This window comes from Astyanax mexicanus, chromosome 3 (assembly GCF_023375975.1).
Source record: "Astyanax mexicanus isolate ESR-SI-001 chromosome 3, AstMex3_surface, whole genome shotgun sequence".
Taxonomy (NCBI): Eukaryota; Metazoa; Chordata; class Actinopteri; order Characiformes; family Acestrorhamphidae; genus Astyanax; species Astyanax mexicanus.
Window position 1 is genome coordinate 55,796,629 of NC_064410.1, and position 16,975 is coordinate 55,813,603.

The 16,975-nt window shown below is 39.8% G+C and overlaps 1 protein-coding gene across 2 annotated transcripts in view; it reads left to right on the forward strand.

The window, feature by feature from the left end:
- The window catches only part of card11 (caspase recruitment domain family, member 11), a 95,037-nt gene that overhangs the window by 62,134 nt on the left and 15,928 nt on the right, over positions 1 to 16,975 (forward strand). For both annotated transcript variants that reach the window (XM_022683380.2, XM_022683381.2), the window contains exons 14-21: positions 1,257 to 1,386; positions 3,782 to 3,980; positions 4,080 to 4,206; positions 7,310 to 7,550; positions 9,870 to 9,954; positions 10,108 to 10,203; positions 12,021 to 12,141; positions 13,792 to 13,977. In XM_022683380.2, the coding sequence (XP_022539101.1) occupies positions 1,257 to 1,386; positions 3,782 to 3,980; positions 4,080 to 4,206; positions 7,310 to 7,550; positions 9,870 to 9,954; positions 10,108 to 10,203; positions 12,021 to 12,141; positions 13,792 to 13,977 (1,185 nt within the window). The remainder of the gene's footprint in view (positions 1 to 1,256; positions 1,387 to 3,781; positions 3,981 to 4,079; positions 4,207 to 7,309; positions 7,551 to 9,869; positions 9,955 to 10,107; positions 10,204 to 12,020; positions 12,142 to 13,791; positions 13,978 to 16,975) is intronic.

Below are 16,975 nucleotides of genomic sequence, written 5' to 3' on the forward strand. Positions count from 1 at the left end.
GACTTTTAAACAATAACACTATAATAAGCAAGTGCCCTAATTTAGCATTCTATAGGCCATAAACCGTCAACGGTGCACTGAGCAGCTGGATTAAGAACGTGTTAGTGTGTCTTTGCTATCATAACGACAGGAAAAGTATGCCTCGCAAAAGGCATGTACTAATTCTCTTAATTAATCAAGGGTGTGTTTTGGGAGTAGTGTACAAAAACATCAAACTAACAAATCTCTTAATGTCACTTGCCATTCCTCTTAAGAGCCAGGTGTGCTCTGACTTTGGCGGATTGTTATTTTAATGGTGCAGCACTTCTGCGCTTCTTAGCAGAGGAAACTTTTCACCTATAGGTAACTGACCTATAGGAAATGCATATGGGGTTCCTTGCGTTGAATGTGTATATCGCTTATCTGTTCGAATGGACAGTTTCAGCCAAATGCTACTGGTCACCATCATTACCACTCTAGCACTCACTGTTTTGTTCAATGAACTTTATTGTATATAAGACAGTGTAAAGCTTAGATCAGGCCCAAAAAAATCAAGCCCGACCCGGCCCGAGCCTGTGTACGTTCTGCCCAAGCCCGGCCAGACTCGACGATAAACTGTCCTTTTGAGCCAGAGCCTGAATTAAACCCAACATTTTTTAGTAAGTTAAACATTAAAACTGAGCTTTTTAAAAATCATTTTCATGCTTTTTAAATGAGCAAAATCTGTTTAGAATGATTTAAATTAACATTGCAACACTGAAGAAGCATAGACCTATTATTTAAGAAAAAAGTGTAGTAAGAACCGATCTTCCATCTACTCTAATATAATTAACAATGTTTAAGAAAATATATTAATAGCAACACACTAGAAAAAAACATTAAGGCTATACACTGCACACTCATTAAACTGACATAAACCAAGAACAATAACATCATTTACAATGATTTTCAAATGATTTACAAAAAAATTAACCAAGGCAACATAAAAGCTGCTGTTCTTTGCAATTTTGCGATATAGACGATAGAGTGTAATACTCTATGTGCAATAGATGTTTTTCTATTGTCAAACAAAGTCGGGGGGGGGGGGCTTAATAAAAGAATGCTCTTTCTCCTGCAGGGTTTTTCTTTTTTTCTTTTCCAATACGAGGAACCGTTAATAGGGCAGCGTAGGAATAAAACAAATCATGGTGGATAATTATAAATCTATGCAAACCACTATAATCATTCAAATTATTCACATCACTGACTTCTGCTTCCCCTTTCCACTCTAATGATAGATGACACGGACACAGTGTCTTACGGCCCACCATCCATCCACTCCTCCTCGTCCTCCCATCAGTCGGAGGGCATCGACTCCTACGACCTGGAGCAAGTCAACAACATCTTCAGGAAATTTTCACTGGAGAGGTACTTCACTTGTTCATTTTTGCGTGTGACATTTGTGTTTGTGCTCCAATATCACATTCACAATATCAAGAGGGTTAATAATATCTGTATCTGCAAAATTCTAGATATCTACACAAAATGCCAGATTATATGTGATAAGAGATTATTGTATTGTGTATTGTGTCTCAGGCCTTTGCCATTTCCTGAATGTGTATATCGCTTATCTGTTCAAATGGACAGTTCTAGCCAAATGCCACTGGTCACCATCATTACCACTCTTGTTTAATAAACTTTATTTATTTAAAGGACAGTGTAGGTTCAACTGATGCCCAGGAAGGCATTTTGAGTATTTTTTATTTTTTTTTAAGCTGCTGTGTGGCATATAAATGATAAGTATATGTATTTAATCGAGGTGAAAAATGCACAGATGTCCTTTTACTACCCTGTTACCTTTAAAATCTGTTTTTATTGGCTGGTTTACAGCACCGGTGATGACTCACATATCCCATATATTATAGTATAGCAGTTTTAACACTGTAACCAAGGGTGATTTCACATCTACATTGTTTGGTCCGAACTTTCAGACTTTTAGTGTGGGTCTGAACCAAAGTAGCAGGTGTTAAAGGGGCCGCAAACCACAATATGGACTAAAAGACCAAAAGAAATGTTCTGTGAAGTACAAAAGTAATAGAAGTTAAAGGTAAAACATCTTTAGATAGGGCCTAAAGGAGGTCAAAGGGAAATAATGGGATAGAGGAGTGAAGGAGGGGAAGAAGGAAATGAGGTTAGAAGAAGTTAGGTTAGTTTGTTAGGGGTGTTAAGAGAGTAAGTGCTCTTTGAAGAGCTCTGTCTTCAGGAGTTTATTGAAGATAGTGAGAGACGCTCCTGATCTGGTAGTAGAAGGTAGTTAGTTAGAGGTGTTAGGACAGTAAGTGCTCTTTGAAGAGCTCTGTCTTCAGGAGTTTATTAAAGCTAGTGAGAGATTCACCATTGGGGAACTCTCTATGAGAACAGTCTGGATTGCTTTGTGTGAATGTTTGTTTGGTAAGCCTTCAGGAGTGATCAGTGCAGGTAAGAAGGAGCTGTTGTAAGAGCTTTGAATTTGATACGAGCAGCAACTGGTAGCCAATGGAGCTCAATGAGCAGTGGGGTGACATGTGCCCGTTTTGGCTGGTTGAAGACCAGACGTGCTGCTGCATTCTGGATCATCTGGACCAGAACTATACGGACCAAATATACACAATATAACAAAGACACAAAACCTTGGTGCGGACTCTGGGCTAGACTTTCAGATGTAAAAATGGGCTTAATCACTGTAATTATATAATCATTGCTTGGTTAGCTTATAGGTTTGCCCCACTTGCTCTCCAGTTTTTTTGTGGAGTTTTGTGAGTTTTTTGTGGCATTAGCTTTTAGCCTACTGCAGATACAAGTTTGCACTTCCCCCTAGTTTTTACTTTGTGGCTTGATGAGGTTGAACTCTTCTACTTCTCCACTTCTGTGGAGGCTGGCTCAGGAAAAGCCACAGTCAAGGCCTGGTTCCAATAACAACCCATATTCCAATGACTAGAAGGTGAAGGAGGTGATTAGCTGCTCTCGAGCATCAACAACACCATATTATCCTGAATTCACTTTTAGGTTTACAGTTTTTTTTACTATCTAGTGCATTGAGTTTATGTAATTTTTTCTTTATTTAGTTTGTTTTCTACATTGTACATTAATAGATTAATATTAAAGACATAAAAAGCAATTAAGAGACAGGTATGGAATTAGTTTTTAATGTAGTAAACAGTAAAAAAGTGTTAGTCCTCCTACTGACGCAATCCCCTGATCTAAACCTGATGAACTGAGATGGTGATTTGAGGTGATTTAATTGGGATGAGCTGGAGATTCACAGCGTGAAGGGAAAAAAAGCAGCAACTATTGTTCAACACCTCCAGGAACTCCTTCCTTTAATATGCTAAGAAAAAACTATTCCAGGTGACCCTCCCTCAATGAAGACACTGAGATTAAAATTAAACCAAGAGTGTGCGGATCTGTCCTCAAAGATAAATCTGCTACTTAGAAGAGTCTAAAGGTCTATTTTGGTCTGTTTACTTTATTTATAAGTATTATAATAATTATTCATGTGTTTCATGTTTCTTTATAGCTGTAATAATATAGTCTTCAATATTAAATTTACAATGTAAAACTAAATCATAAAAAGGAAGAAAACACACTGAATGAGAAGAGGTGTGTCTAGGTGTTTGACTGGTACTGTAGAGCATCTTTAAGACAGGTATCTTTTTTATTGAGATAAAACTCTCTACACAGTTTCTGACAGTGTAATACTTTTGTCATAATCCTGCTGTCCTCGTGCATCATTTTTTATGTGGGTGTCCTTTCTGTCTCTTTTTCTCTACTCTTCTTTTTCCAGGCCGTTTCGTCCCTCTCTTACCTCCTGTACTCGCTCCAGCACTTCACGCCCGGTGCAGGACCTGGTTCTCTCGGGAGACTCTCTGCTGTCAGACATTACTCTGGTCGGGGGCAATGACAGCGGCATATTTGTGTCCTCAGTCCTCCCTGGCTCCAACGCAGATAGGGCCGGCCTGAAGGCGGGGCATCATCTCTTGATGGTGATTCAGTAACTCTAGTAGCAGTCAGTCACGATTTCATGTTTTTAAATCATGATATTTTACAGAAATCCTGACTTCTCGTGTTTTATTTTTATGTAGCTTAAGGGCTGTATCCGGGGGGAGCCCCAGAGCGTGCCCCTGGACACGTGCACTCAGGAGGAGGCTCACTGGACGCTGCAGAGATGCACTGGACCAGTTCAGCTCCATTACAGATGTAACTTTGAGGGTAAGTCTCACCCTGTAGAAGCTAAAGAACAGATTTCTGCCAGAAATTCATTCATGTGTATAAATCATTGATTGTTTGGATTAGAAATGTATTACATATAGCAGATGAATACAGTGCTATTTGAGAAATGAAATGAAGTTTATATGATTTACAGAAAGTGTGCTTTCTCACTGATTCTTGAACATTGTTCTCAAGTATTTGCTGATATTAACTAGAATTCCCACTACCTGCACTATGGTCACACAGCCCCAACTCCCATAATTCATGTTGCCTTGCCATGAGCACACTGGACAGTGAATGAGGACAGCCTCGCTCACAAGATAACACCTCACAATTTTTTTGACAACAGCTGTTGGCATGCATTCCCAGGTTGTCTTCGGAGTTAATAAGTCATGATTATATTATGGACTGCTATCCCATGACTTTTGGCATGCCAGTAGCATATATATTATAGGGCATCTCAGGATACGATATAATCTCAGTACATTTCCCACGATAACGATATCACGATAACAGCGTCTGTGTTACTGAAGAATATAAAATACTCCTCAATAAGTAAAATTGGTGTCATTTCACAGTATTTAACAAACAATATTCTTTACTGCAGGTTTATTAACCTGTCATGTCCTGGCCCTGTTTCCTGTCTGTCCTCTTGCCTGTGTGTGTCCCAAGTGACCTGTGACCCTGTGTTCTGTCTCAGTAGTTTTCCACCTGTGTCAATTTGTAGCTCCGCCCCCTAGCCCCAGGTGTTTCCATTTCCTGTGTGTGTTATATAGTCCTCCTGTGTCAGTGTTTGCTGTCGGTCTTTGCACCAACTCCTGTTGTTTTGTTTCTCAGCGTCTCTCTGTTTCTAATTGCGTTTCTCATTGCCCTAGTTTCTTGTTTCGTGTTTTATTCCTTGTTTAGTGTTTATCTTCTTGTTTATTCCGTTGTTTATAGGTCCCTGTTTATTTCCTAGTTTACTCCCTTGCCCTGTTGAGTTTTGTATTATTTTCAGTTACTTGTTTGTTTCTTTGTTTAGCCTACCTGTTTTATGTTATCGTTACACCCTGTTTGTTTTGGTCTGTTTCCTCGTTCTTTGTTTATTTGTTTCTTTGTTATTTATTTAATAAATTATTTCTTATGCCCTTACCCGCATTTGCGTCCTCCTCCTCGTCTCCCTGCCTGGGTAACTCTGACATACCCAAATTCATTTGATTATAGTGCCACCATGTGCAGTAATGAAGTGGTAACTTTAGTAATTGTAATCGAGGGTGAGTTTTCAATAAAAATATCCAAAATTTGAGAATGAACTACTGAGCTCTGAGTTTCCCCTTCTGAAGTCTCCATTGCTCCACCAGCCGCTCGCGCTTTGTAAATTAGGTAAACCTAACAATACTCTGCAAGGTGTGGGAGGAGTGAAGATGTGTATATATATATATATATATATATATGTATATATATATATATATATATATATATATATATATATATATATATATATATATGTATGTAGTGAGGTGAACAGATGAAATCAATACTCAGGTGATTGACTTCCTGGTAGTGCCATGTGTCATGTGATCGCGTGAGGGAGTGATGTCCACCATGTGCAGTAATGAAGTAGTAACTTTAGTAATTGTAATCGAGGGTGAGTTTTTAATAAAAATATCCATAATTTGATGCAACACATCGATAAAGTATTGCAAATGAAAAAGGTACGATATATTGCAATATCAATATTTTGTCCCATCTTGATATTTTAAAAAATATATAAAAAATCAGTGGCAGCAGATTCATAGTGACGTACTATATTTAAAATCTGCTGCACTGCACTGTATCTAATTAAACAGTATACAACATATGGAGTTGATCAGTGTTTATAGACACTGACGAGATCCACAATATGCTCAGAAAATGATATATGTAAAAGTTTGGGCACCCCTATTGATCTTAATAATTTTTAGTTCTAAATATTTGGATGTTTGCAACAGCCATTTCAGTTTGATATATCTAATAACTGATGGACACAGTAATATTTCAGGATTGAAATGAGGTTTATTGCACTAAAAGAAAATTTGACCGGTGCAAAAGTATGGGCACCCTTATCATTTTATTGATTTGAATACTCTTAACTACTTTTTACTGACTTACTGAATTGGTTTGGTAACCTCATTGAGCTTTGAACTTCATATCCAGGTGTATCCAATCATGAGAAAAGGTATTTAAGGTGGCCAATTGCAAGTTGTTCTCCTATTTGAATCTCCTCTGAAGAGTGGCATCATGGGCTCATCAATACAACTCTCAAATGATCTAAAAACAAAGATTGTTCAACATAGTTGTTCAGGGGAAGGATACAAAAAGTTGTCTTACAGATTTAACCTGTCAGTTTCCACTGTGAGGAACATAGTAAGGAAATGGAAGACCCCAGGGACTGTTCTTGTTAAGCCCAGAAGTGGCAGGCCAAGAAAAATATCAGAAAGGCAGAGAAGAAGAATGGTGAGAACAGTCAAAGACAATCCACAGACCCCCTCCAAAGAGCTGCAGCATCATCTTGCTGCAGATGGTGTCACTGTGCATTGGTCAACAATACAACGCACTTTGCATAAGGAGAAGCTGTATGAGAGAGTGATGCGAAAGAAGCTATTTCTGCAAGCACGCCACAAACAGAGTCGCCTGAGGTGTATATAACTGTACCCATCAGTTATTAGATATATCAAACTGAAATGGATGTTGCAAACACCCAAATATTTAGCACTAAAAATGATTAAGATTCATAGGGGTGCCCAAACTTTTTTCATATGACTGTATAATGCGATATATAAGTTCTATAATGTTGTATAAAAAGCATTGTAGCATTTTCAGCATGCTTTTTCTTGACCTTTGTCCTCCTGTTGACTGATTTAATGTGTTGTTTCACAGTTTATGACTCTGCCAGCGCAGAGTGCAGTGCTTCACAGTGTTAGATGTCATCTGGCAGCTCAGGGCTCCTGGTTGCTGGACGTGTGATTGTAGCCTCAGTGGCGTCAGCAGCAGCAGCAGCAGTGATGCAGTGATGGCTTGTGTTTTCAGGTGCTGTTTGTGTGGTGTGTGAGTGACGTGTTCTGCTGTACCGTTGTGTCTCCAGGCTACAGGCGGCTGCAGAAGGACATGGACGAGGGCCGAGTGGTGTCTGGCGACTCGTTCTACATCCGCGTCAACCTGAACATTTCCTGTCAGCTGGACAGCTGCTCTCTGAACGTGCGCTGTGACGAGGTGCTGCATGTGTTGGACACCAGGCACCAGGGCAGGTGTGAATGGCTGTGTGCCCGTGTGGACACCTTCAGCGACAAGGACCTGGAAAAGGGCACCATACCCAGCTACAGCAGGTCAGGCTCCTGACGTGGCTTTAGTTCCTCAGGCTACGTTCACACATTCACACAGCAGGTTGACCCAAATCTGGTCTTTTCCGCCCTGTGTGAAAACAGATGTATCATTTGTGTGGCAGTGTGAATAGCAAAATACTACACTAAATCTAATAGTGTGCAGTGTTGAAATCAGATATATAACTGATTCACAGCAATGCAACATCATGCAACCTTTATATTAAAAAGAAAAAAAAGGCAAAAAGTATTTGAACATGGATGACAGGTGTCACGACTGGACAAATACTTTATTAAAACTGATGTCTGTAAGTTGTGGGCTTTAGGGCCCTCTCTGGTGAGAATGGGTAATTGCAACGAGCATACAGAAGAATCATTTTTAACTGGGTGGGTGTGATGCGGTCTCCTTTCAGAGCAAATGAATCCGATTTCAAGGACCTAGAATCTATAACCTAGAAATCGGATTCATTCGCTCTGAAAGGAGACCGCATCACACCCACCCAGTTTAAAATGATTCTTCCGCATGTTCGGTGCAATTACCCATTCTCACCAGTCAGAGAGAGAGAGAGCGCTCAGTCAGAAACTTCATTTTAACTACACACTTTGGTTTTACTATGAGTGAATGAGCTACTCAGCTCTGAGTTTCCCCTTCTGAAGTCTCCATTGCTCCACCAGCCGCTCGAGTTCAGTAAAACTGAGCGGGATCCTCTTTTAGAGGCTGTACGTGTGACCTAAGTATGTAAAGACGTGTGACGTGGCCAGAAAAACTCCTGCGAAAAGCGACCAACACACCAGTTTTTAGAATTAATATATTATTAAACCTAGCAGGGATGGTCGTTTTAGCACACTAGTACCATTAAACACAATATTTTAACCCTTTTCCACTCAGAAATGCTTCTGCTTCCAGTTTAGAAACAAAAAAATTCAGACTGCCACTTTAATTAAACCAGATGTACAAGGGGAGGTCAAAAGAGGCAAGGGCAATACCGGTAAACAGCAGCCATAGAGGATAAACATACCATATATAGGCAAGGAATAGCGCTTTGTAAACAATACTCTTCGAGGTGTGTGAGATGTGAAGGTGTGTGTGTATATATATATATATATATATATATATATATATATATAGTACAGTAGTAAATATAGTAAGGTGTACAGATGAAATCAATACTCAGGTGATTGACTTCCTGGTAGTGCCGTGTGCAGTGTGAGGGAGCAATGGGATGTGATGAGAGGGAGTGATGACAGTGTGAGGTGCATTCTGGGTATCGTAGTCCTGAGGCTGGAGATCACAGGAGCTGTGTGAGTGTGGGAGAGAGAGGAGCATCTTCTGGGAAGGCAAAAGGGATGAAAGCAGTGAGCGAGGGTTTTAGAGGTGGGATTGTAAGGTAGCAGATCTCATAAATATGTCTTGGGTTTTTAAATCTGATAATAATAAAAAATCTCCTCCATAGATTGTCAATCAACTAAAATTTTATAACCTTTATTTCTGACAGACGTTCTCTGCTTTTTTTATGAGCTTTAAGTCAAGAGGTTTTATGCTGCATTTAAGGTATATTTTGACATACTGGGCACATTTGCATTAATTCTGCTAAATTTGGATAGACTTGGGCCTCTTCAGTATGTGGCATTAAAATCCGACATACAGTTTATCCAGTGTTAACAGGCAAAAAAAAAAAAAAAAAAAAAAAAAAAAAAATATATATATATATATATATATATATATATATATATATATATATATATATATATATATATATATATATATATATATTAAAATATGATCTTTTTAATCTGGCTTGTCTACTTCATTATGCAGTATCTGATTCACAGCAGTGCAGCTCAGTATAAAGAGCCTGGTCAAAAATAATGCCACATTTAGGTCAAGATGAAGGATAAAATGTCTGTAAGGAGAAGAAAAAAATGGATGACAGCAGTAAGCGAGGGTTTTGATGGCGTGATAAGAAGATAATATATCTATTAATAAATGTGTCTTGGGTTTTGCAGAGAATGAAAACCTGTGTTTAGGTTGTTTTTATCATGATTATTCTGATAATAGTAGACTAATGTCAGATATGGGTCACAAAAAAAACAAAAAAAAAACAGATTTTGTGGCCTGCTTTCACCTGCTGGGTGAATGTAGCCTTTATGCTCATGAATGGTATGAAGTGAATAAGTTTTCTTTCTCTCCTGGAATTGATTGGTGTTTAGAGAGCTCTTTGTCTAATGTCTACTGAAGAACATTAGCCCTTGGGAGTGTGTGTGTGTGTGTGTGTGATTTGATTGGAGGCTGCATTGTGAACTGACGGTCATTCCTCTCCCCAGGGCCCAGCAGCTCCTCCTGGTGAAGATCCAGAAGCTGATGTGTCGCGGAGGCCGGGAGGAGGCGGAGAGTCTGCGGGGACTGCGGGTAAGTTCACCCTGAGCGAAGCAGAGGTTCCACACAAAGGCCACACAGAGAACTTGCTTACTTGCAGTTTCTGCAACAAAGTGCAGCCAGGCATGATTGCCACAACGGTCAGATTGATTGGGATTCACCTTTTACTTTCATTTGTGTCCTTAGACCACTTTGCAGCCTGAGGAGCCCACCCCACCACTGGACCCCAAGTCCAGCCCTCGTCTATCCAGAGCCAGCATCTTCATTTGCCAAATCCTCCAGGTAGCTTTAAGTCTGGCCTTACCAGAGTCTAAACCAAGATTCATGTGTTTGTTACATTATATACTGTACATTTAGTCCTAGTAGTTTTGGTTTCACACTGCAGTCCTGTCATCATTACCTACAGGGGTTGTTTCTCTCTATACTTTAAACTGATTGGTTGTCAATTGGACAATATGCTGTTCCAGGTGTTGTGCCAAATTCTACATCCCTTCCAGAAACCGGATCCCCTTCAAGCATTTGCACACATCATGCAGCAGAATGAGAGCAACAGACTTACTTTTTTCTATACAGACAGAATAATCTACAGTTACAGTAGATACAGTAATCACCAATGATAAATTAGGATAATTAGTACATACCTTTCGCACGTTTGGTGCTGTGCAATGCTTATTTTCCGGCCTTCAAGTTACGAAACACACACCCTAATTAAATTTAAAATCATTTGTTGTTTGTAGCAAAGTTTAAAATTTGGACATTAAATCTTTATTCAAACAATACTTTAGAAAAAAAATCATCACACAGGCAAATGAAGCATTACATTTAGTTTGAATATAGTTACAGTAGATACAGTAATCTCCAGCACAGTTAATACTTTATATATGAAGAATAGTAACATTTCAGCTCAACACCAATACTTTTTCTTCTTCTATTGTTTAATAAGTGATGATAGTTGTCACAGCTTAGCCCATGTCTGTCTTGTGTTTTTCCCTTATTTGGTCCCTTGTGCTCCTGCCCTCTGTTTACCTGTCATGTGTTTCCCAGCCATGTGCTATTGTTGTGTTTTGGTCCTGTCTCCGCCCTAGCCCCACCCTGTCATCAGTGATTTGTAACCCCGCCCCCTCTTGATTGATCCTCAGGCGTTTCCAGTTTCCTGTTCCCTCCTCGTGTATATAAGCCCCTTTGTTTCAAGTCTTCCTTGTCTAGTCTTTTGTGTGCTACCTTGCTGAGTATTTGTCAGGTTGGTTTTTGTTTCTTAGTCTTTGTGTAAGTTTAATAATATATCCTAGTCTTGTTTTTCTGTGTTTTTGCGTTACCCGTGTTTGTTTTCAGTTTTGGCTTTATTTATCCTGTTTGTTTAAGAAATATTTTTGATATATATCTGCTCTTACGTCTACCCTCCTCATACGTAACAATAGTCTTCCACAACATCCTGTAATTAGTTTAAAAAGTCTGAACCATCCAACAAAGTGTCTTCATACTGCAGACTATCCACACCATGGTTTAGTTGATCCAGACCGAGACCATATTCAGACCCCTCTTTTGGTCAGATCGAATTGTGGTCTATTAGAGTAAATCTTGGTTCATTGCATCTTTCACACTTCTTTTAAAAGATTTAAAAGGTGCTGTGGACCAAAATTTGGTCTGGCCTAAAGAGTTAGTCTTAGGCCCAATCCCATTTCACCCCTTGGCCCTACCCCTTACCCCTACCCCTTCTTTTCACTCTGAAATCCTCCCCCTAAAGATTGCAACTGCTTCAAGCTCCTGATACCAAATCAGGATAGCTAAAGTTCAGTAACCTAGCTGCTGCTGGTTAACTAGTTAACTTTAGGGCATTATCTTCAGAAAGGGGGTAGATGGTGCAGAAATTAAGTTCTGTCTTAAATTCTGCAGTCCCTGCTGTCTGTTGCACCATTTAAGGTGGAATGGGAAAATTAGCTAGCTAGCTACTGAGACAAACTACTAGAGATATTTTTCTTTTTTCAGATAACAGCACGACAGTGGGTCAAACAAGGTCAAAAACACCCTCAGATAAATTAGCAGTAGGACTAGGGAAGATTAAAATTATATAATAATATAATAATGTGTTGTGGTGTCAGTTTGTCAGCAGGGCTGACAACAAGTACAAAAGGATGGACAGCAATGACCGTGTCCGCATCGTCAATGGAGGACATCTGGCAACTCTTCCCAGAGCAAGCTTTGAAAGCATGAAGCCTGACGGTAAGCCTGGTGGCCGTGCCTCCGATGTACTTAATCCTTAAACATGTCTCAAGTAATGTATAATTGCTTATAAAATACACTTTGGGTCCTATCGTACACACTGCGCAAGACGCTTTGTGAAGCTCATTGCTATCTTACACCCCATCAACAGTCTATTTACACACTTATCGTCAGCTGAGACACATAAAGCGCTGCAATGTTAAGATGTAAACATGCCAAAGTCAGAGCACACCTGCCTCTTAAAGGGAATGACAACTGACACACTGATTGGTTTATTTTATGTTACACCAAAAAACACACCCATGATTAAGATAATTAAGATCATTTGTACATGCCTTTTTTTTGCGCATTTTGAGCTCCGCAAGGCATATTTTTTGCGCCCTCATCATACAAAAGACACGCCAACATGCCCTAAATCCAGCTGTGCAATCCACAATTGACTGGTGAGCTATTGATAAAACAGGTCCCTTTATGTACAAAAGCATTGGGACAACTGCTCATTCATTGTTCTTTCTGAAATTCAGAAAGAGTATTAAAAAGCGTTTATCTTGTGTTTGTTGGAGATTGGTAATTGTCTCTACTGTGTAGGAAAGACTCTCTACTACAGCATTGCTGCAAGCTGCTCTTTTGATAATGATTTTAAATCAAACCAAATCAAATCAAAGTTAATTTGAAACACATGCAGTAACACCAGAGGAGCGGGTCAAATGCTGACAGATCTAAAAGTTAAAGGGAGGCTTAATATGACAAAGCTCACAGATGGTAAACAAGCAGGGTGTTAGAAAAACCATTATCACACAGGCAATTGAAGCAATCATGGGCAAAATCTGAGTTCTGAATTGAGTGAACAAAGCCAGAATCAAAACCAGAAACCCGAACAAACCAAGCAATCAAGTGAAAAAGAGACACCCTAGAGAAAGAGTCGAAATTAAGTCGGCAATACTGTCATACTGGTGCAGATAGGGTTTATATAGATGGATGGATGGATGGATGGACACACAATACAATAAGAAACATATTTAAACATAAATTAAAACAAAGAAGAATAGAAAATATATAATGCTATAAAAACCATTATCACACAGGCAATTAAAGCAGTCATGGGCAAAATCTGAGTTCTGAATTGAGTGAATAAAGCCAGAATCAAAACCAGAAACTCAAACAAATCAATCAATCAAGTGAAAAAGAGACACCATAGAGAAAGAGAGAGTCGGAATTAAAACAGCGTTGGCAATACTTCATAAAGTCATACTGGTGCAGATAGGGTTTATATAGATGAATGGATGAATGGATGGATGGATGGATGGATGGATACTATATTAAAAAGGCTAATAACTGTACACAAAAGATGGAGCGAATCCCTAGGAAACAGGGGATCATGGGATTTGTAGTTTGAGCACCATCATTCCAAATGCTTTGCGCAAACATTTGGTCATATAGCATATCTGTCAGGTCTATAGACCGCACTGAATATGATTCTTGCTCTTCTGCTTTTTTATTCTGAGCTTTAGCTGATGTTTGTAGCTTGGCCTACAAAACACATCCTCTTTTTTATTTTAAACTTTACTTGACTTTTTTTTGCGTTTTTATGTTTATGTAAACATTGTTTTGTTACCATATGAATAATGTGTTTCTGTTGCCATGTGTCAGACTGCTCAGACTCTGAGAATGACCTGAACAAGAGTGATCTGAACCTGATACCATACAGTCCAGTAACCCCACACCACTGCCCACGCAAACGCCCTGTGCTGTTCTCCCCCAACATCCTGGCCAAGACCATCGTTCAGAAATTCCTCAACTCCGGAGGAGCCATGGAGTTCAACATCTGTAAACCAGGTCAGTGAAGATGAACAACTGATACATTAAAATGATGCTTGATATGCGGACTAACAACGTGATTATAGAAATGGTTTTGTGTCACAGTAAGAATGATAGCTGACATTGAGATGTAGGTTATGGATAGATTAATATGCAAATATTATAGGTATATGAACTATATAAACAAAAGTATTGGGTCACCTGCTCATTTTTGGTTCCTTATATCAAGGGTATTAAAAACAAGTTTATGCGGCTTTTGTTGTCCAGTAAAACTTCCTTCTAGGTGTCAACTAGACAATTTCTGTGAGGATTTGATTGCATTCAGTGTTAAGATGAGCATTAGAGGGTCAAAATGTTCCTCAAAACACCCCCAATTCCCCAAATCATCCCTATCCTATCCCTCAATCACTCATCCTCAACTCTTCAATCCATCCCCAACTTCCCAACTCATCCACAACTCTCCTACTCATCCCTATCCCATCCCCAACTCATCCTCATCTCTTTAATCCATCCCCAACTTCCCAACTCATCCACAACTCCCCTACTCATCCCTATCCCTCAATCGCTCATCCTCAACTCTTCAATCCATCCCCAACTTTCCAACTCATCCACAACTCCCCAACTCATCCATATCCCATCCCCAACTCATCCTCATCTCTTTAATCCATCCCCAACTTTCCAACTCATCCACAACTCCCCTACTCATCCCTATCCCATCCATAACTCATCCTCAACTACTTAATCCATCCCCAAATTCCAAACTCATCCTTAAATCCCCAATCTGTTACTACCTCCCCTTACTTATCCCCAACCCCTCTTTAACTCCTCAATCCATCTCCAAAGCTCTAACTCCCCTACTCCTCACTCCCCAACACATCCTCAACTCCTTAATCCGTCCCCAAATTCCTAACTCATCCTTAAATCCCCAACCCATCCCTAACTCCCCTTACTTATCGCTAACTCCTCCTTAACTCCCCAATCCATCACTAATTCTCCAACTTATCCCCAACTGCCCAACTCACCCAAGTCCCCCACTCATCCACAACTTTCCTACTCATCCCCAACTCATCAACTCATAATTAAATTCCAACTTATCCTCAATCTACCACCTCATGCTCAACCCCCAACGTATCCCCACGTCCTCAGCCCATCCCCAACTCACCCACAACTTTCCTACTCATCCAAAACTCATTCTCAACTCATCCACCACTTCCCTTCTCATCCCCAAGTACTCAGCCCATCCCCAACTTCCCTCAATCATCTCCAGCTCATCCCAACTCCCCTCCTTATCCCCAACTCCCAACTCATCCCCATCTCCCCTTCTCATCCCCAACTCATCCCCAACTCCTAACTCTTCCCCAACTCCCCTCCTCATCCCCAACTCCCCAACTCTCAAACTCATCCCCAACTCTCAAACTCATTCCAACTCCTAACTCATCCTCATTTCCCCAACGCATCCTTATTTCCCCAACTCATCCTCAACTCCCCAACTTATTCTCAACACATTCCCAATTCATTCTCAACTCCCCAACTAAACCCTCAACTTATCCTCAACTCATGAATCTACCACAAACATATCCCACAATTCTAAAAAGTATTAGGTGGAGCTCCACTGCTCCACACCTCCAGTTATGCTTTTCTAAGTTTCTTTAAAATGACAGTGTAATAATCCTGGTTAACTGGATTGATATTTCCACTATTTCCCCTAGTTATATATGTAATACAAGTTATTCATTATTATTTAATATTCGTATAATTTGCTGTTCCATGAACTTCGTGGTGTTGGTTTATGCTTGGAATTTCCTAACCAAAAGAAAAACAATTTAAGGCTGTTAACTTCAGGCAAGACACCAGTATTAAACATTTATTTATTCCAAATTTACACAAGTATAATAACAAACATGATTTATTGCAAAACACTAAACAGGCTAAAGAAATTGCTCTTCCCCCTTATGGCTAATTACCAAACACGGGAGCAGGAGTAAATTAGCACTGCTTTAAAAAAAATCCTGTAAGTTCTCTTGCTCTGATCTGTTAAAGATATCATACTGTAATTTTTTCTCAGGAATATGTCGTGATACAGCGGTAGAGGGGAGACCTTGTCCACTTCAGCTGAAACACACGCTTGTTGCTAAAGGCCAGACATACTATTAAAAGTAACTCTGGCATTTAGCGACAGAAAAACGCTCTCTGAACTCTTAACTTCTTGCATCCATACACTATTAATTTGAGTCATACACATGTTCAGGTCATGTTCATGTAACAATTAGTCTGGCTGAAGAGTCTCAGTGTCTACATGAACACTTTACCACAGGCTGAGTGCTTTCAGAGTTTCAGAGCTCTAGTAACTGTACAAGATGTATACAGTAAAAAAGATGAGATATGGTTGAACATGGGGTCAGACAGGTTCTGTATGTTCTGTATCGATTTATAACTCATCCTCAAATCCCCAACTCCCAACTCATCTTCAAATCCCCAACTCATCCCCAACTCCCAACTCATCCTCAAATCCCCAACTCATCCCCAACTCCCAACCCATCCTCAAATCCCCAACTCCCAACTCATCTTCAAATCCCCAACTCATCCCCAACTCATCCTCAAATCCCCAACTCATCCCCAACTCCCAACCCATCCTCAAATCCCCAACTCATCCCCAACTCCCAACTCATCCTCAAATCCCCAACTCATCCCCAACTCCCAACTCATCCTCAAATCCCCAACTCATCCCCAAATCCCAACTCATCCTCAAATCCCCAACTCATCCCCAACTCCCAACCCATCCTCAAATCCCCAACTCATCCCCAACTCTCAACCCATCCTCAAATGCCCAACTTATCTCCAACTCCCAACCCATCCTCAAATCCCCAACTCATCCCCAACTCTCAACCCATCCTCAAATGCCCAACTTATCTCCAACTCCTAACTCATAATCAAATCCCCAACTTATATAATGAAATAATGCAAATAAAACAAGCTCATATTCATAAAGTTTTAAGAATTCAGAAAAAAATATTTG